Source organism: Pseudophryne corroboree, chromosome 10 (assembly GCF_028390025.1).
Source record: "Pseudophryne corroboree isolate aPseCor3 chromosome 10, aPseCor3.hap2, whole genome shotgun sequence".
Lineage (NCBI taxonomy): Eukaryota > Metazoa > Chordata > Amphibia > Anura > Myobatrachidae > Pseudophryne > Pseudophryne corroboree.
The window spans coordinates 336,497,857-336,518,953 of NC_086453.1; the positions used below are offsets into that span (position 1 = coordinate 336,497,857).

The window sequence follows — 21,097 nt, forward strand, 5'->3', positions numbered from 1 at the left end:
TACCACATCCAAGGTTCCAGAATTTCCTGTCAACACAGGAACTACTATTGGTTGATTGATGTGAAATGATGACACTACCTTTGGTAAGAAAGTGGAATTTGTCTGAAGTTCCGCTCTGTCATCATGAAACACCAAATACGGTGGCTTGCACGACAAGGCACCCAAATCTGAAACACGCCTTGCTGAAGCTAAGGCTAGTAGAAAAATTGTTTTCCAAATGAGAAACTTAATATCCACTTGTTGTAAGGGTTCAAAATAAGAAGACTGCAAGAAATCTAAAACCAGATTCAAGTCCCATGGCGCTGTAGGTGGAATGAATGGAGGCTGTACTCTGAGGACTCCTTGCAAAAAAGTGTGTACCGACGGCAATAGAGCCAATAGTCTTTGAAAGTAAATTGACAACGCAGATATCTGCACCTTTAGTGTAGATAAACGCAGTCCTCCATCTAACCCTGTCTGAAGAAATAACAAAAAACGGGATAACCTGAAAAATGAAGTCGGAAACTTCCGATCTTCACACCAAGCAATATAGACACGCCAAATTCTGTAATAAAGAGCTGCCGTAACCGGCTTCCTAGCTCGTAACATGGTTGGTATCACCGATTCTGGAATGCCCTCTCTTCTTAAGAGGACGGTCTCAACAGCCACCCCGTCAAACGCAGCCGCGCTAAATCGGGGTAAAGAAACGGACCCTGTTGTAACAGGTCCGGACGTAGTGGGAGCGACCAAGGATCGTCTGCGAGTAGCCCGTGGAGGTCCGAGAACCAAGCCCTCCGAGGCCAATGAGGCGCCACTAGTATTACTGTGACGGACTCTTTTGATCCGTTTTAGCAACAGAGGGAGCAGCGGAAACAGTGGAAACAGATACACGAGGCTGTACGGCCACGCGATGGTGAGAGCATCCACCGCCACTGCCTTTGGATCTCGCGTTCTGGACACATACTGGGGGGTGAGATGCCATCAGATCCACTTGAGGGTAACCCCACCTTTGGACCAACATGTGAAACACTTCTGGATTTAATGCCCATTCTCCTGGATGAAAATCCCGACGGCTGAGATAATCCGCCTCCCAGTTGTCCACTCCCGGAATGAACACTGCCGACAATATCACTTGGTGTCGCTCGGCCCAATTGAGGATTCAAGCTACTTCCCGCATTGCCATGCGGCTTCTCGTTCCTCCTTGTTTGTTGATGTATGCGACTGCCGTCGCATTGTCTGACTGCACCTGAACAGTCTGAGACCGAAGCATGTGCACTACTTGTCGTAGCGCATTGTAAAATGCCCGGAGTTCCAGTACATTTATAGACAGCAATCTTTCGCGAGACCCTGGAGCTGGCAATTTTGAACTACAGCTCCCCAACCTCTGAGGCTCGCGTCAGTCGTTAGAATTATCCAATTCCAGGCGCCGAACCGTTTCCCTGCGGTTAGATTGTGTACTTTGAGCCACCAGAGTAGAGACACTCTGGCCCGTGGTGACAACTTCACCCTGTGGTGAATCTGCAGATGCGAGCCCGACCACTGTGCGAGCACATCCAGTTGAAAAGGACGTGAGTGGAATCTCCCGAACTGAAGTGCTTCGAAAGCTGCCACCATTGTGCCTAAGAGGCGAATGCACAAATGTACCGAGACTGTGCGTGGCCTGAGCACTAATTGAACCAGATGACGAATGACCTGCACTTTCTGTTCTGGTAGGTAAATTCTTTGATTTACCGTATCGAAAATCATACCTAGGAATTGAAGTCGTTGAGACGGAATCAGATGTGATTTCTTGAAATTGACAATCCAACCGTGCTGAACCAGTACATTGTACGTTCGCAACGCATGTTGGAGGAGCATCTGTTGAGACGGAGCTTTGATGAGCAGATCGTCCAAGTACGGAACTATTATAACTCCCAGGGATCTGAGATGAGCTATCATCACAGACATCACCTTGGTGAATAACCGAGGTGCTGACGAGAGGCCAAACGGTAGAGCCTGAAACGGATAATGGTTTTGCCGTATTGCAAACCGTAAAAACCTCTGATGAGGTGGCCAAATCGGAATGTGTAAGTACGCATCCTTGAGATCCAGTGCAATCATGAATTCCTGTGGCTCTAAACCTGCAATTACTGATTCCATCTTGAATCTGTAGTAAGTGACGTACCGATTGAGACCCTTTAAGTTCAATATTGGCCTGACCGAGCCATCCGGCTTTGGTACCACAAACAGACTGGAATAATAACCCTGACCTCGTTGGTGTACAGGGACCGGAATCAAAACTGCTGCATCCAGCAGAGACTGAATGGCAATTTGCAGAACCGCCCTCCTGTCGTCCGACAGAGGCAGTCCTGTCTTGAAAAACAGCAGTGGCGGGAGACATTCGAACTCTATTTTGTAACCTTTTAACACTAAATTGCGGATCCACCCATCTGTGGACGACTGGAGCCATGCCAACTGGAACGTCTGAAGGCGTGCTCCCACAATTGGAGATCCGAGATGGGCTGGGAGCCCGTCATGCCACTGGCTTGTCAGTGACCTTAGCGTCCTGACGACTGGTGTTGGTTTGTTGGAAACCACGTCGACGACCTCGTCTACCAGGCGTGGCTGATCCTCTGCCACGCCCGCGAAAGGACTGAGGTCTAAAGGATTTAAAGGCCAGTCCAGAGTATCTCCGTCTAGGTACTGTTGGAGGCAATGGTAAGAAAACAGATTTTCCTCCCGTGGCCTCCGAAATCCATTTGTCCAATTCAGGACCAAACAACTTCTCGCCACCGTAAGGTAACGCCTCTATACCTTTTTTGACCTCCGCCTGCCAAGACCGCAGCCAGAGTGCTTGTCGTGCTGTAACTAGCGAGGATGAAAGGCGAGAAGTGAGCGGACAGACGTCAGTAGAGGCTGTACATAGATAATCAGCAGCTTCCCAGATTTGATCAGCGAGAAGTATAAGGTGATAGTCACGTAAGGCAGACTTGAGTTTTGTTATCCATACCATTATCGCCTTAGTTACCCAAATGCCAACCAACCCAGGTCTAAGCAACACTCCTGCTGCTGTATACACGGACTTTAGCATAGCTTCTATTTTACGGTCCGACGGGTCTTTGAGCGCAGTAGCAGTTGGTACTGGTATGGTTAATTTCTTTGTAAGTTTAGACACAGACTAATCCACCAATGGCGGATTCTCCCATGTAGCTGTCACAGACTCTGGAAACGGGTAACTAGACTTAAATCTGTGAGGTATAGAAAACAGATTATCCGGATTCTTTCGTGTTTCTAATAACATCTTATTAAGAGATTCCGAAACAGGAAAACACATTGGAGTTCTCTGTCGTTTAGTAAAGACGACCTCATCATTTGTCAGAGGCTCCTCAGTTTCTGTAAACTTCAGAGACTGACGCACCGCTCTGATGAGATTATCAATGCCCGGGCTGTCAAAATCGTCACTATCTGACTGCTGGTCTACTTCGCCCTCCTCACCGTCATCTTGCGGAAAGAGGTCTGGCATAGAATCGTCAGAATGCAACATAGCAGAAACTGGTAAATCATAACACAAATGAAATTTATCCTTTCTCCCCAAAGTGGACTTGGACTTTTGGCAAGGCTGAGACCCCTCCGGTAATTCTAGCGGTCTCACACTTGACGAGCGGCGGCCAATTCTGATTGCAATCCAGCCATAACCTGTGTTAGCATAGCCCATGGAGGGTCCGGGGATGAAACCGGCTTTTTAACCGGAGTCGAACTTGTATTCGTAGCTGAATCCACAAAACATACTGTACATGTGGTAGATCCATCCGGCAACACATTCTTACAGACATGGCAGTGAGACTGCTTTTTTGTTTTTGCTGGTGCCTTACTCATTATGCAGACAGACAACACAAAATACAAAGACAGACAACTTGCACGACTCAGTAAAATTGTACTAAGGTGTCTCTCTATATATATATCTGGCCAAGTGTAGTGCATGCCAGTCTATATGAAATCTGATCCCAAATTCCCACTAACACCCCTGCGCCTTCTATGGAGTAGAGATGTAGTACAGGAACGTCTGGAATCACAATAGGAAAAAAAGCATGGTTAAAATGCCCCCCCCCCCCTGTGCTAACAGTATAAACAGAGTACAGATTATAACCTTCCAATCAGACATAATCAGAGCATTTCCCGTTTAAAAAAAGACTTAATAGCCTCTATCGAAAAACCCATGCAGCGTTCTGCTGCTGCTATGGGTCACTATCACTTCCTAATGTGTGTGCTTCCCTCCCCCCCCCGTACTCCGTGTACTCTATTACACGGAGCCGGGGATTACCAGCGGGGAGCTGCTGGAGGGAGCCGGAGAGCGGTAGCGGGAGACGGGGAGCGCGCTGCCTAGAGCCGTCGGCGGCTCAGCACAGTGAATGCGGCCGGAGCGGGTCTATGAACGGAGGCAGCACAGCGCTGTCAGGTAGCGGCGGCGGGCCATCACGCGGCGGTGTCCTGGAGGCAGCGGAGCGCTCACAATCATACAGTGTCCCCACACAGCGGCCCCGTCCCCACATACCTGGACGCCTTGTAGTGAGGGCTTCTTCTGCAAGCTCCGTCCAGCTTCTCCTGCAGGATCCTGCACGTGGCTGTGAGGGAGCTCTTTTTAGAGAGGCCTGACACGCCAGTAGCTGCTTGTTAAGCAGCTTCCACTATCCTGGAACCTCGCCTATTGGAAGGGGGGAAGGGATGTGGAAAATGTTCAAAATAAAAATAAAAATATTCAAAGAAGTGTGTATAATCCACACAAGCCTTGTTGCTACAATGAGCACAGAAAAAACACTGAGGTACTCTGGGATATGTAGGGGAGTAGATTTCCAAATTTAACTAATTAGTGCCTTGTTCCTATGGAAGCCGTCCATATCCCAAGAGTAACTCCAGTGTCTCCTAGTGGATGAAAAAGAAACAACACACCCACACATTATCTGAGTTCCAAAGCTCATTGATGTATATATTTGTTATTAAAAGGATATGGATTCAATATATTACAAAGTACAGTATACCTATAGTTACATGGTTACACTCACACAGTTAGCAGCTAATACATACAGTTACATACAGTTACATGCCACTGTATGCCATACATACAGTTTCAGTTACAGGCCAGCGATACAATTACCATTCCCTCCAATGCATCTTATGTCTCTCTCTCTTTGTAAATAAAATAAGATTTTACTAACCGGTAAATCTATTTCTCGTAGTCCGTAGAGGATGCTGGGACTCCATAAGGACCATGGGGAATAGACTGGCTCCGCAGGAGATAGGGCACTTTAAGAAAGCTTTGGATTCTGGGTGTGCACTGGCTCCTCCCTCTATGCCCCTCCTCCAGACCTCAGTTAGGGAAACTGTGCCCAGAGGAGACGGACAGTACGAGTAAAGGATTTTGGAAATCCAAGGGCAAGATTCATACCAGCCACACCATTCACACCGTATAACATGGGATACACGAACCAGTCAACAGTATGAAACAAAACCAGTATCAGTCCAAAACTGATCCAAACTGAAAACATAACCCTTATGTAAGCAACAACTATATACAAGTCTTGCAGGATGTTGTCCGCACTGGGACGGGCGCCCAGCATCCTCTACAGACTAGGAGAAAAAGATTTACCGGTAGGTTTAAAATCTTATTTTCTCTTACGTCCTAGAGGATGCTGGGGACTCCGTAAGGACCATGGGGATTATACCAAAGCTCCAAAACGGGCGGGAGAGTGCGGATGACTCTGCAGCACCGAATGAGCAAACATGAGGTCCTCATCAGCCAGGGTATCAAACTTGTAGAATTTTGCAAAAGTGTTTGAACCCGACCAAGTACGAGGAAGGATTTTTGTAAATCTAAGGGCGAGATCCATACCAGCCACACCAATCACACCGTATAACTTGTGATAAACTACCCAGTTAACAGTATGAACAACAACATAGCCACGGTTCAACCGATAAACTATAACATAACCCTTATGTAAGCAATAACTATATACAAGTCTTGCAGAATAAGTCCGCAGTTGGGACGGGCGCCCAGCATCCTCTACGGACTACAAGAAATAGATTTACCGGTAAGTAAAATCTTATTTTCTCTAACGTCCTTGAGGATGCTGGGACTCCGTAAGGACCATGGGGATTATACCAAAGCTCCCAAACGGGCGGGAGTGCGGATGACTCTGCAGCACCGAATTGAGCAAACAGGAGGTCCTCCTCAGCCAGGGTATCAAACTAACAGAACTTTGCAAAGGTATTTGACCCCGACCAAGTAGCAGCTCGGCACAGCTGTAGTGCCGAGACCCCTCGGGCAGCCGCCCAAGAAGAGCCCACCTTCCTAGTGGAATGGTCCTAAACCGATTTAGGTAACGGCAATCCCGCCGTAGAATGCGCCAGCTGAATCGTGTTACAGATCCAGCGAGCAATAGTCTGCTTTGAAGCAGGGCCGCCAACCTTGTTGGCTGTATACAGGACAAACAGTGCTTCTGTTTTGCAAATCCTAGCCGTTCTGGCCACGTAAATTTTCAAAGCCCTGACCACATCAAGGGACTCGGAATCCTCCAAGTCACGAATAGCCACAGGCACGACCATAGGTTGGTTCATATGAAAGGATGAGACCACCTTTGGCAGGAATTGAGGACGGGTCCGCAATTTCGCTCTATCCATATGGACAATCAGATAGGGCTTTTAGTGATAAAAGCCTCCAATTCCGAAACTCGCCTAGCCGTAGCCAAGGCTAACATGATCACCTTCCAGGTGAAATATTTCAACACCACTGACTTAAGTGGTTCAAAACAATGTGACTTAAGGAACCGTAACACCACGTTAAGGTCCCAAGGCGCCACCGGCGGTACAAAAGGAGGCTAAAAATGCAGTACTCCCTACACAAACGTTTGTACTTCAGGAAGAGAAGCCAATTCTTTTTGGAAGAAAATGGATAAGGCCGAAATTTGAACCTTGATCGATCCTAATTTCAGGCCCAAGATCACTCCAGTTTGAAGGAAGTGAAGCAGACGGCCCAAAAGGAATTCCTCCGTAGGAGCATTCCTGGCCTCACATCACAACATATTTTCGCCATATTCGGTGATAATGTTTCAATGTCACTTCCTTCCTAGCCTTAATTAGGGTAGGAATGACCTCCTCCGGAATACCCATTACCGCTAGGATCCTGCGGTGAACCGCTATGCCGTCAAACGCAGCTGCGCTAAGTCTTGGAACAGACAGGGCCCCTGCTGCAGCAGGTCCTGTCTTAGAGGAAGAGGCCACGGATTCTCTGTGAGCATTTCCTGCAGATCTGGATACCAGGTCATCCGTGTCCAATCTGGAACAATGAGAATTGTTCTCACTCCTCTTTTTCTTATTATTCTCAACATCATGGGTATGAGAGGAAGAGGAATTAACACAGAGACCGACCGGTACACCCACGGTGTCACTAGGGCGTCCACAGCTTACTGCCTGAGGGTCTCCTGACCTGGCGCAATAACTCTGCGGCTTTGTGTTGAGGCGGGACGCCATCATGTCTATCAGTGGCAGTCTCCACCGAATTGCAATCTGTGCTAAGACTTCCTGATGAAGTCCCCACTCTCCAGGACGTAGGTCGTGTCCGCTGAGGAAGTCTGCTTCCCAGTCGTCCACTCCCGGAATGAACACTGCTGACAGTGCGCTCACATGATTCTCCGCCAGCGAAGAATTCTGGTGGCTTCCGCCATCGCCACTCTGCTCCTTGTGCCCCCTTGGCGGTTTACATGAGCTACTGCAGTGACGTTGTCTGACTGGATCAGAACCGGTTGGTCGCGAAGTAGGGTCTCTGCCTGACGTAGGGCGTTGTATATGGCCCTTAGTTCCAAGAAGTGAAGACAAGTCTCTTGACTTGACCAAAGACAATGGACATTTTATTTTTCCCTGTGTGACTGCTCCCCAACCTCGGAGGCTCGCGTCCGTGGTCACCAGGATCTAGTCCTGAATGCCGAACCTGCAGCCTTATAGAAGGTGAGCACCCTGCAGCCACCACAGGAGAGATACCCTGGCCCTGGGGGAAAGGGTGATCAACTGATGAATCTGTAGATGTGACCCGGACCACTTGTCCAGTAGGTCCCATTTGAAAGACCTCGCATGGAACCTGCCGAAGGGAATGATTTTCCCCGGACTCAGGTGCAGTGATGCCGACACCTGTCTTGGTTTCAATAAGTTCCTGACCAGAGTCATGAGTTCCTGGGCCCTCACTATCTGAAGGTAAACCCCTTTCTGGTCCGTATCCAGAATCATACCCAAGAAGGGCAGACTAGTCATAGGAACCAACCGTGACTTCGGGATATTGAGAAACTAGCCGTGTTGCTGTGACACCTTCAGCGAAAGTGACACGCTGTTCAACAACTGCTCTTTTGATCTCGCCTTATAGGAGATCGTCCAAGCATGGGATAACTGTGACTCCTTGCTTGCGTAGGAGCACCATCATTTCCGCCAATTTCCCTGAAATTGGTAATGACAATACTGTACCGCAATTCTCAGGTACGCCTGATGGGGTGGATAAATGGGAACATAAAGGTATGCAGCCTTTATGTCTAGATACACCATCAAATCCCCCCTTTCCAGGCTGGCCATGAACGCTCTGAGCGATTCCACTTTAAATTTGAACCTTTTCCAGTATAGGTTCAGAGGTTTTAAATTTAAATATGTCTGACCGAACCGTACGTATTCGGCACTACAGCCAAGGTTGAGTAATAGCCTCCTCCTTGTTACAGGAGGAGAACCTTGAGCACCACCTGTTGGAGATACAATGTGTGAATTATATTTAATATAACTCCCCTTCTGGGGGAGAAGCCGGTAGGTCCGATAAGGAAAACCGGCAAGGAGGCACCTTTCGAATTCCTTTGTAACCCTGAGAACTATTATTATTATTTTTTTTTTTATTGCCCCGGGATCCACCTGTGAGTGAACTCAGATGTGGCTGAAGAGTCGAAGACGTGCTCCCCCTGGGACGGACTCCCTTAGCGGAGCTCCCGCATCCTGCGGTGTATGTAGTAGAGGCCGGGGAGGACTTCTGTTCCTGGGAACTAGCTGTGCCCCGTGCCCTTACCTCTGGTAAGAAAGGACGCTCCTCATACTTTCTTGATATTCTGCGACCGAAAGGACTGCATTTGATAATGTCGTGCTTTCTTAGTCTGTGAAGGAATATAAGGCAAAAGATCAGAATTACCAGCTATAGCTGTGGAGACTAGGTCCGAGAGCCCTTCTCCACAGAATTCCTCAGCCTTGTGAGGTAAACCCTCCATATGCCTCTTTTAGTCGGCATCACCTGTCCATTGCATGTTCCCCAGGACAAGTCTAGCAGAAATCGACATAGCGTTGACTCTAGAACCCAGTAGACTAACGTCTCTTTGGGCATGTCTTGTCTTGCTATAAACCCATGCCGACACAATCGCCGGTCTGAGCAGTGTACCAGAATGTGTGTAAATGGACTTCAAAGTACTTTTACTGCATGCTATCTGCAGGATCCCTGAGGATAGCTGTTAAGTCAGCGCTACCTTTTTGGGTAAACGTGTCAATGCCTTGTACACCCTAGGGGAAAATTCCCATCGTATCCTGGCCCCATTAGGGAAAGGATACTCCCTGAGAATTCTTTTTGGGAAGCTGCAGCTTCTTGTCTGGAGATTCCCGCTCTTTTTCTTCATGAGAGGAGGGAAATTTACCTCAGCTTTCTTCCCCTTAAACATGTGTACCCTTGTGTCAGGGACAGATGAGTCATCAGTTATATGCAAAACATCTTTTATTACAATAATCATATATTGAATACTTTCCTGCCATTTTGGCTGTAACTTTGCATTATCGTAGTCGACACTGGAGTCAGACTCCGTGTCGATAACAGTGTCTATTATTTTGGATAGTGAGCATTGTGAGACTCTGAAGGTCTCTGTGACATAGGGGCAGACATGGGTAGATTCCCTGTCTGTTCTCTAATCTTTTGTAATAATTTCACATATCCAAACAGGTGTCGGCGTTGTCGACGGAGACACCACGCACCCACACAGATTTGCTCCATCTCTTCCTTAGGAGAGCCTTTTACCGCAGACATGTCGACACACACGTACCGACACACTCCACACACACAGGGAATCTCTTTTCTGAAGACCGGTTCCCCCCTAGGCCCTTTGGAGAGACAGAGAGAGAGTATGCCAGCACACACCCCAGCGCTATATAACCCAGGAAAAAAACCACAAAATGTTTTACCCAGTAGCGCTGATATAATGTATAATCGCCAAATATGTGCCCCCCCCCCCCCCCCCCTCTACTTTAAAACCCTCTTCACCGTGTGTCAAGCAGGGGAGAGTCCGGGGAGCTTCCTCTCAGCGGTGCTGTGGAGAGAAAATGGCGCTGGTGAGTGCTGAGGGAGAAGCCCCGCCCCCTCGGCGGCGGGCTTCTGTCCCGCTCAAACTTACTAAAATATGGCGGGGGCTCTTTTATATACATGTACAGTGCCCACCTGTACATGTATATAGACTTTTGCCATAGGAAAGGTGTTTTATTGTTGCCCAGGGCGCGCGCCCCCCACCCCCCTGCACCCTTACAGTGACCGGAGTATGTGAGGTGTATGGGAGCAATGATACACAGCTGCAGTGCTGTGTGTTACCTCAGTGAAGCTCTGAAGGCTTCTGCCGCCTGAGACGTCTTCTGACTTCGTTTCTTCTGGCTCTATGAGGAGAACGGCGGCGCAGCTCTGGGGGTGGACGCCCAGTAAGAACCTGCGTTCACCCCCTCTGGAGCTAATGGTGTCCAGTAGCCGAGGAAGCAGAGCCCATCTTAGACAAGAAGGTCTGCCCCTCTCTCCTCAGTCCCTCGATGCAGGGAGCCTGTTGCCAGCAGTGCTCCCTGTAAAAATGTAGAAAAATCCAAACAAAAATGCTTTCAAGGCAGAGAACTCAGGGAGCTCCCTGCAGTGCACCCATCTCGCTCTGGGCACTGTGTAAAACTGAGGTCTGGAGGAGGGGCATAGAGGGAGGAGCCAGTGCACACCCAGAATCCAAAGCTTTCTTAAAGTGCCCTATCTCCTGCGGAGCCCGTCTATTCCCCATGGGCCTTACGGAGTCCCAGCATCCTCAAGGACGTTAGAGAAATACAGGAACTAATCTGCCAGCAACTCCTTCATCCTCTGGTCCCAAAAAGCCACTAAGCTCCTGTGTGATCAATGTGTTATCTAGTTTGTGGGGGAGGGATTCACGATGAGTCACTAGTTTCTTTGCATATGCTGAACAGGTTCAGCCTTGGGGACGTCCAAAGGGGCTGGCCTGAGCTTCCTGTTTGGAATATCTATTGTTCTAATAAAAGTGATTTTAGCTTTCATACATTCAATCATAACTATCTGTCACAATGTCCTACAACTTAATAACAAGTATCAAATGAATCTACACATCAATCTGGTTGCTTCAATAGTAAACATTACCGGTCTATCTTGTTTCGTTCATATAATACACATACATGACACCACTTCATTACATATCATTTTAAATCACCATGATGTCCGGCGCTTGATATTAATATAATCATGTACTGCATGAAATAAGTGTCAAATCCATCTCTGTGGCATGTCCGTGTAAATGCGTGTGTTACCATATTTTGCTGTGCTCGCTGCGCGTATTTGCAAGTATAGCGACTCATGTGTGTAGTCTGTATGTTCTCTTTATGTAATATTTTTTTGACTTCGACAGTTTCGACACCATCTCTGAACTGGTAGACGGTACGGCGATTACTCCGTTTATTGTTTTACAACATCAATACCATCTCCTCGCTGGAGAACTGTTTTCATATACTCGTATTGTACATTGGCTAACTTGTTCCTTCCGATCTTCCGGTCCAATACTTTTGCCTTCTCCCAATATACTGACTAAACTGGCTCTGGGTAATTGTAGAGGATCTATTAGGTTCTGGTATTCTATTATACAGGATGATGAGTGGGGGGGGGGGGGGGGGGGAATCTTCCATGCAAATTAAATGGGAAACGGACATAACCTGCTCCTTTTTCCTGCAGCAATGGGAGTCAATATTCCGCTCATCCCATAAGATGTCCAAATGTAACAACCACATAGAAATGCATTTTAAATTGTTACACGGTCTCTACTTTACCCCTGTCAAACTCCATAGAATCTGGCCTACGGTTCCCAATTTATGTTGGAGAAATTTGTCAGAGGTGGCTGACACTTTTCATATATTTTGGTCCTGCCCAAAAATACGCCAGCTATGGAGGGAGGTGTTTGCACTGGCCTATACCGTTCTCCGCACCCACATTCCGGAATCGCCTTCATTGGCTTTATTACATGTTTACCCTAATAATATAGAAAATGGAGACCGCTATGTTTTGGGTCATGTTTTCATTGCTACTAGAGCCGCGATAGCACAAAATTGGAAGAACCCTTCACCGCCCTCACTCCTTAAAATTGTTCGGAAAATTCACCACTCTTTTCAGATGGAGACCATGAGTTTACCGTGTTCCTCTATAACTAACTCCCTGCTGGTTAAGTGGTCACGTTGGCAAGAGTATTCGACCTCGAGTGACGGGGCTAATGTGTTATTTGATTCGGATTAATAATTTTAACAGGGGATCCCAAGTGTCTACGTGTATTGAGTCTTGTATCCACAGTTCTGCCCTGCCCTCCAGATATGCTCTTCTATTATGCTTATACTGTATTGTATTTGTATGCATCTTATTTATATATATATACGCCTGTATTTTTTATATTTGGACTTGTTTCCCCCCTTACCCTTCCCTTTGCCCTCTTTCTTTTTTCTGTATCCTTCCCCCCTTCCGTGTTTAACGGAACAAAACTTCAAATAAAAATTATTATGGTTAAAAAAAAAAAAAACACAGTTAACCCACACAGAGCCCTCCTAGGGAGACACAGAGTACAATGGGGCCAGCTACACAGCGCCCCTAAAGCTAAATAACAAGTTAAGCTGGGTGGCAAACTAAGTACCCTTCATGGGGCTTAGTACACCAAATATTGATCCTCCCCCTGCTATGACCCCCTGGTACCGCTGAGGTGTTCTGGAGTCCTTGTGGAGAAGCTGCACTTCCCTGTCAAACTGCCTGTGTATAGCTGCAGAGGGAAAATGGCGCTGGTGAGCTGCTCAGAGTGAAGCACCGCCCCCTTAATGGCGCATGGTCTTCCCGGGGTTTTTATACTGGCTGAGGTAATTATTCTGTTCTACAGTGAGTTAAAACCCTTGTAGTGAACTGCCATTGTGGTTATCGGAAGTGGCTTCAGCTCGCCCCTCACAGTGGTTACTAGTGTCTCTGAAGCCGGGAGCGCAGCTTGCATGTCAGCGCTGCGCTCCTACCCTTGTGCCGCCATTACAGCTGGCGACCCGCTAACCGGGACGCCGGCCACCTACTCACCACTCTTTTGACTTCTGGCTCTGTTAGGGGTTGCGGCGTGCTGCAGGTCTGTACGCTCGCCATGGTGGGGCTTGCGAATAGGACTCTCAGGAGCTCAGTGTCCTGTCAGCGGGGAACGGGACCATTAACCCTAGAGAGTTAGGGACGTTCCCCCCCACCACCCCCACCCCCAAGTCCCACGAAGCAGGCAGTGTGGTGATAACTATAGGGGCTGATTGGTTTGTACTTTTTTTCTCTCTAAAGCTTAGTTTATAGACCCCTATGTGACATAGATTGGCTTAAGGACAGCCTCATTGAAAGCAGCAAATGCAGTAATATTGTAAAAAAGAGTTCCTGGAACTGTAATACTGTGTAACACGCGCTAAAACACGTAAATCATTGATAACTTTAGAACGTAAGCTCTCACGAGCAGGGCCCTCAACCCCTCATGTGCTTATCCTTCTCTTACTTAAACCATCTTCAACGGCACCAAACCCCGCGATTTTCTGCCACCCTGATACTTATGTCAGTGTTTATTAACGCTGTACTTGTCCTATATGGTCTTCAACTGTAAGTCACTATTTTCAGGTTTTGATTATTTTGTTCAGGTACTCTGTAATTGGGCGCTGCGGATCCCTTGTGGCGCCATATAAATAAAGTATAATAATAATAACAACAATAACATACCTTGAATTGTATTATCCAAGTAGACAATCGATACATCGCTATTTTTTATCTTCTTCCATTCAATCCGGGGTTCGTTTGTGCTGGTGTGTTGAATGATACACGAGAGCTTAACCCCTGGGATAAAGGAGACAACATTAACTTAGAAGTTCTCTAGGAAGACCTTAGGTGTAATCACTGGCAGGTGAAGAGTTAATCAAGGCACTATGTTTAATCATTAACACATATAAAGAGATTTAGAGGGGTAAATGTAACAGCCTGCAAATCCTAGGCATCGGCAGATCCCCCGCGAGTCTGCCTGATGTTTTAAAGTAGCATTCGTTTAAATGGCAAAAACAACCTGGTTGGGGGTGTAGGAATATATGCACCACAGCCACTAAGTCAGCCAGTGCAGCACTCAGCACTGCAGGGGTTAAGTGACTCAGTATGTACAGTAACCGCACAGTCACAGGTATGCAGATTATGGCGCTGGACAAAATAATATCCAGCGCTGCAGCATGATAATTCATTGGCTCCATGTAACTTGTTCATTGTGATTACTGGGCTTAATTTTGTGTTTGTACGCAGTGGCCGATTATCACACATTTTGCTACTCATGTTATCCTGGATTACCTAGAAATTCTGGAAACAGAATGAATTCAACCCTACTGCTCTGGGTGGAGATAGATTTAAAAGGATGTCTACCCAAGATGTTTCCTGGACTCAGAGATTGAACAGTTTTAGGCCAGCAGGACTGTATGAGGGACTTCCAACACATAGAATGAATAGATCTGCCAAGGGTGTGTGTTTAGGATCAAACCATTGGCCTAATTCAGATCTGATCGCAGCAGCAAATTTGATAGCTGATGAGCAAAACATCGTGCACTGCAGGGGGGGGGGGGGCACATGTAACATGTGCAGAGAGAGTTAGATTTGGGTGGGTTATATTGTTTATGTGCAGGGTAAATACTGGATGCTTTATTTTTACACTGCAATTTAGATTTCAGTTTGAACACACCCCACCCAAATCTTACACTCTGCACATGTTACATCTGCCCCACCTGCACTGCACATGGTTTTGCCCGTTAGATAACAAATTAACAAATTTGCTGCTGCAATCAGATCTGAATTAGGGCCCATATACGGACACATAATTTCTTCCTAAAATCCCACCATCACCTTTTTCTTCTTTATACCACTCAGATAATCCTGCTGGATCACCAAAATTCTGTCTCTCCGGTCTGTTTATGAAGGAAAGAATGTATTTATATTTCCATCTTAGAAATAGATTTCTTACACTGGAATGTATCCACTTGTAGTTTCCTGTTTAGGGGGGTACACACGGAGCGATAATCTAAGCAATCTGACTAGATTGCTTAGATTTTCAGCAAGATCGCTCCGTGTGTAGCCCTAACAGCGATAGCGATGCGCATCGCTGCTGCTAGATTGGCCTGCATGCAGGCCAATCTAGCGGGTCGCTCACTTCACCCGCTGGGTGAAGTGAGCGGCCCCCCCGTTTCCCCCCGCACGCTCAGCACAGATCGCGCTGTGCTGAGCGCCGGGAGAGATGTGTGCTGAGCGGTTCGCTCAGCACACATCTCTCTAGCATTGGGCCGTGAGTACTGGCCTTTTGGGAGATTTCAAAAATAGCTAATAAGCACTTTTCTCCAGATTCATATTGTAATCACTTATACCAGGACACTCATGAATAACACAGGTTTTATCCGTAGTAAGATAACACAGAAATCCCAACGTGCTATCAAAGTGGCCTGAAAGGGGTTGTCGGCCCCAAAGCACTAATCTAAAACTAAGGATTGCTGGGGGTATAGAGGGGGAGGAGTCGGCTACATTCTAAAGAAATTTAAAGTGTCAGGCTCCACTCATCGTCGTCTATACCCCAATGTATATACTCCAGTGTCCCCTAGTGGATGAAGGAGAAAGAAAACAATATGTATAACCGGGCAAATTAAATACAAAAGATGGATGAGATCATAAAATCAAGATTTAATAATGTATATATTAAAATGTTTAGACTTCTGCTTTATGCTGGAAGTGTGTGCACGAATTCCTTCCTCCACCGTGAATCAGGTAACAGCTGGTTTATCATTAAGTGCCCGACTATTGACTTGGTGTCCTATACCATTACTGAGTCCGGGATATAACTTGTAGTCTATGTCATAGGTGGCAGAATTGTACCAATACATTCTGATTCCCAGTATTATTATGTTATTGTATTAACCTTTTTTAACTTTTAACAGATTCTATGGCTGATTAAAACAAGGTAAAATACAGACTAGAATTAAGCAAGCCACAGAAGCGGTGGAATTCTGTATGGTAAGAAATAAATATATACAGTGGATGTCTTACTCTGATATTCGTTCACCTCTGGATTTGGATTATCAGTAATCAATTTCACTGCCAGCACACTGCAACCTACAATCAGAGAACATAAGATTTAGACTTCTGTTACTGCGATACATTACTTGTGTACAATTATATAGTCTAACACTGAAAATTGTTTCACTAGAGGGGGGGGGGGGGGGGGGGAAGTAATGGTGTTGCTTTTGCAGTCTTTTGTATGCTGCAGTGTAGGTAGAGATGATTGGCACAGAGCAGTAACCATCACACGCTGGGCTGACAAGAAGCCCTCGCTCTCCTCTGTCTTTCAAGGCACCTGCCTGGGTGTCATCCTGAACTGTGCACGCACATTCAATCCTTCTCCCAATCTTACCACTTGCACAGCCAGAATCGGTCTCTCTCTCACCGTAGAGGCCGCAAAACCACCGATCCATGCCGCTGTCTCGCAAAGATTACTGCAGCCTCCTCCTCGTCAGCCTCCCAGTTCTTTAGTACATACGCAACACTGCTGCCTGCTTAACTTTCATCACTCTACAGTACATCTGCTGCCCCCTCTGGCTCCCTGTCTTCTTCAGACTCAAGTTCAAACTACTCACTAGTACCCCTTACACACATTATGCCACACAGTAGTACCCCTTACACACATTATGCCACACAGTAGTACCCCTTACACACATTATGCCACACAGTAGTACCCCTTATACACATTATGCCACACAGTAGTACCCCTTACACACATTATGCCACACAGTAGTACCCCTTACACACATTATGCCACACAGTAGTACCCCTTACAGTATGCTACACAGTATTATTGTCCATTTAAAACGCAGGTCATGCTGCTTGATCAGCCTTAGGAAGATGAGGGAAGGAGGGGGGGTGGGAGTATTAGAATTCAACCATTACATTGAGGAACAATAAAATATTGTTTATTCTAACACACCTCCCCACCCCACCCCCACTGCCTAAGTCTGCTCTAGGAGCACTTTATTGGTTTTTAGGTGTGTATAATTTGTGAGGGAGCAGTGTGGGCAGGTGTAGGAAGCAGGGTGGAGGGAGAAGTGAGTAACGGTCGGTGTAGAGCACAGTAATGGAGGGTAGGAGTAGAGAGAAGTGAGGGTGGGGTGGGGAGTCGAGGATGGGTGTAGGGAGCAGTGAGTGAAGGTCGTGGTAGAGAGCAGTGAGTAAGGGTGAGTGTAGGGAACAGCGAGGGTGAGTGCAGAGAGCGAGTGTAAGGAACAGTGAGGGTGGGTGTAGAGTGCAGTTAGTGAGTGTAAGGAACAGTGAGGGTGGGTATAGAGTCCAGTTAGTGAGAGTGGGTGGGTGTAGGGAGCAGCGAGTGAGTGTAGGGAGCAGCGAGTGAGTGTGCAGTGTAGGGAGCAGTAAGGGAGGGTGGCAGTAGGAAACAGTGAGGGTGAGTGTAGGGTGCAGTGAGTGAGGGTGGGTATAGGGAGCAGTGAGTGAGGGTAAGTGTAGGAAGCAGTAAGGGAGGGTGGGAGTAGGGAGCAGTGAGGGTGAGAGTAGGGTGCAGTGAGTGAGTGTAGGGTGCAGTGAGTGAGGATGAGTGTAGGGTGCAGTGAGTGAGGATGAGTGTAGGGAGCAGTGAGGATGAGTGTAGGGAGCAGTGAGGATGAGTGTAGGGAGCACTAAGGGACGGTGGGAATAGGAAGCTGTGAGGGTGAGTGTAGGGTGCAGCGAGTGAGGGTGGGTGAGTGTAGGGAGCAGTGAGTGAGGGTGGGTGGGTGTAGGGAGCAGTGAGTGAGGGTGGGTGGATGTAGGGAGCAGTGAGTGAGGGTGAGTGTAGAGAACAGCGAGGAAGAGTGTAGGGAGCAGTGAGGGAGGGTGGGAGTAGGAAGCAGTGAGGGTGAGTGTAGGGTGCAGTCGGTATATTCTGTTTCATCATCACTTGCTATGTCCAGAGTTACGGCCCTGGTAACAATGCATTACATCTAAAATATGCCCTCCTCACTCATTAGGTGCAGGGTGCTAGAATGAACACTAAACAAACAGAAGATGATAGTACTTCTTGACAACGTATATATGTTGTGTCCACAAAAAAATAAATTATCTTTTGAATCTTTAAAATCTTCACCTATGGACACGTTTCGCGTTGCAATATTGCGAGTTAGCGCTGCTATCATGCTGCATCACTGTACCAGATGGGTGAGCTTTAATTACGTGGCTCATACTACACAGATCCAGACCAGTAATATCCCTTACTAGAGAACTACAGATAACCACAGCTCCTCCCATCCATACACAGGCTGCCAACCACAGTGCTATCATCACTAACACATGTGCGAGCGTATGACTGAAAGCCATCCCTTATTATAGATCTTTTTGCCAACTTACTCCCAGAGGACACGTGACACAAATTGGCATATGGTGATACATTATATGGATTACACGTGTTGACTACTATCCACTAATATCCTCCACAGCGCGCCAGGTCCTGTGTGACCGCTGGTGCTTACCCAATAATGTAATGTGACTAGGACACGCCTGGAGACCGTGGTGATTACCTGGATATGCAACACTTGTATATTTGCGTGCAACCAAGTCTGAATCAGCATACAAAGTGCTACCATGCAGCTGCCGCAGCTTTTGTCACGCCATGTTCTGTTGCGCTTCGTATACAGCCTCCGTCGCACACAGATACACAAGTGTCGCATATCAAATTACTCAGCACAGTCGGCTGGTGCATAATAGTCACATCACATGACGATTAACATGCATTTTTGGGTAATAAGTCGTTATATGGTATATTGAGGCTAGTCATACGAGGAAACCTATGTAGCTGCGTCATAACACTAATACATGTTTGTCTATTATCCCGGAACGGCTGGGAGTCTTCCAAAAATCGTGTGGTGCCCCTGGCCCCACAGGAAAGTGGACAAGCCTACACAATCCGCCCCCCCCCCCCCCCACATCTGTCTGCGAAAGTGGGCGGTCACGGGGGCCGATGACACGATTCGTGCTGAATAGAGTCCATGTATAATCTGGGCATTGTAGCGCAGGGGGTGGGGCAGTGATGAGCATTACCAAGCCTAGTCCTGCCTTTGGTTTCGGTATAATTGACCGCTGCACGGGATGCCGAATGTCAGTATACAGACATCCTGAGCGGTAGAATGCCAGTAGGGGGGTGAGCGCAACTAAGCCCTTTGCGGGTTGGTGAGCTTCGTACGCCACAGGTTCTATTCTCCCTCGAGGGTTGTCGTGGACGGGTGTGTATTGCGTGACCGGCGTCAGGAGACTGCCCATCAGCATACCGACGCCAGTATCCTGGGAGGGAGCGAGCACAAGAAGCCCCTTGCGGGCTCGCTGCAGTTTGACACGGGTTCTATTCCCACTCTATGGGTGTCGGGTGTATCCACGAGTGGGAATAGTCCCTGTTGGTCGGCATGCCAACCGTCGGGATTGTGAGGGTGTGGGATGTACAGGGAGGTCATGTGACCACATAACTACATCCCTCGTGGACACCCATAGAGGGGGAATCACCTACATCGCCGGTATAGTGGCGGCAGTATGGTGCCCCCGTCAGGATCCGGTGTCAGTATTTTGTCCGCCGGGATCCCGGCGATCGGTATGCTAGCCGCAGACCCTGACTTTATGTAATGTGCACCCCACACATTAGTGATACTTGGTTTACAAAAATAAATATATTATAAATAAATAAAATAAAAAGGTTTCAAAACAGCCAGTAATAAATAAAGGTAGAAGCAGGCCGGATGGGTCACGGAATGCTGCTGCAACATGATTAAGTTCCCTGTTTGTTTTTCTCGCATGTCATGAATGACGTCTGACATTTCCTGTGTATAACTATTCTGACTCTGGCACCAGGCTTTATGCTGTACAGGGAGAGAGACCGTTTCCCTATAACGCACATATAACATACAGGATACAGTTTCCCTTTTCTTTTCTTTTTTAATTTACTTCTTTGGGGGGGGAGATGACCTAACCCAGCCAGCCAAATACTTTTGCTGCTTCTGCTCAGCTGACTCTATCCACATTATTGGAATTGTAGGTTAATGGAACTTGGGGAATGCACGTGACCCCCCAATAAAATTCAACTACTTAAAACGGTGCAAATACTTACCCAATACAACATATACTGCAGGTCACATAAAATGAAAATGACACCAATATACAGAACAAGCTACATGGCACTGTACCGCTATCTATAAGCGCAGGCTAAGAAGACCAACTAAATAGGAGATGGAAGTCGCAAGGGGGCATGTAATAGAGGCGCTGTTACCGCTATACCAACATGGGCCTTATACAAAGGTGAGCAGTATACACAGCTGGAAACTTTGGTGAGGTTTGATCAGAGATGTGCAGACAAGGTAGGCAGGGGAGGCACTACTTTTCCTGCCATAGACCAGTATACAGAGTATTCACAATTATAAGAATAATACAAAGAAGATATTTAGAATATCTTCTTTGTATTTTTCATATCCTTTTTATAGTCAAAACTCTGGCGTGTACTGGAGAATGACAGGAGTGGCTCTGCCTCACCTGACTGCACATCACTGCTGAGGCTTACAGACAACATACTGAACACCCATTGTACTGTACAGTTATATATACTATACAGACTGGGAACAGATACTGAGAATTACACCCAGCATACAGTAAAGTCATTGTACTGTACCCTTATATATACACATAAGGACTGAGAACAGATACTGAGAATTACACCCAGCATACAGAAGAGTCATTGTACTGTACCCTTATCTATACATA

At 47.1% G+C, this 21,097-nt stretch overlaps 1 protein-coding gene across 1 annotated transcript in view; it reads right to left on the reverse strand.

Moving 5' to 3' along the window:
- JAM3 (junctional adhesion molecule 3) overlaps nt 1-21,097 on the reverse strand; it is a 169,044-nt gene that overhangs the window by 64,905 nt on the left and 83,042 nt on the right. The window contains exons 2-3 of the mRNA XM_063943610.1: nt 16,364-16,429; nt 14,021-14,134 (exon numbers count right to left, since the gene is read on the reverse strand). Of these exons, the coding sequence (XP_063799680.1) occupies nt 14,021-14,134; nt 16,364-16,429 (180 nt within the window). The remainder of the gene's footprint in view (nt 1-14,020; nt 14,135-16,363; nt 16,430-21,097) is intronic.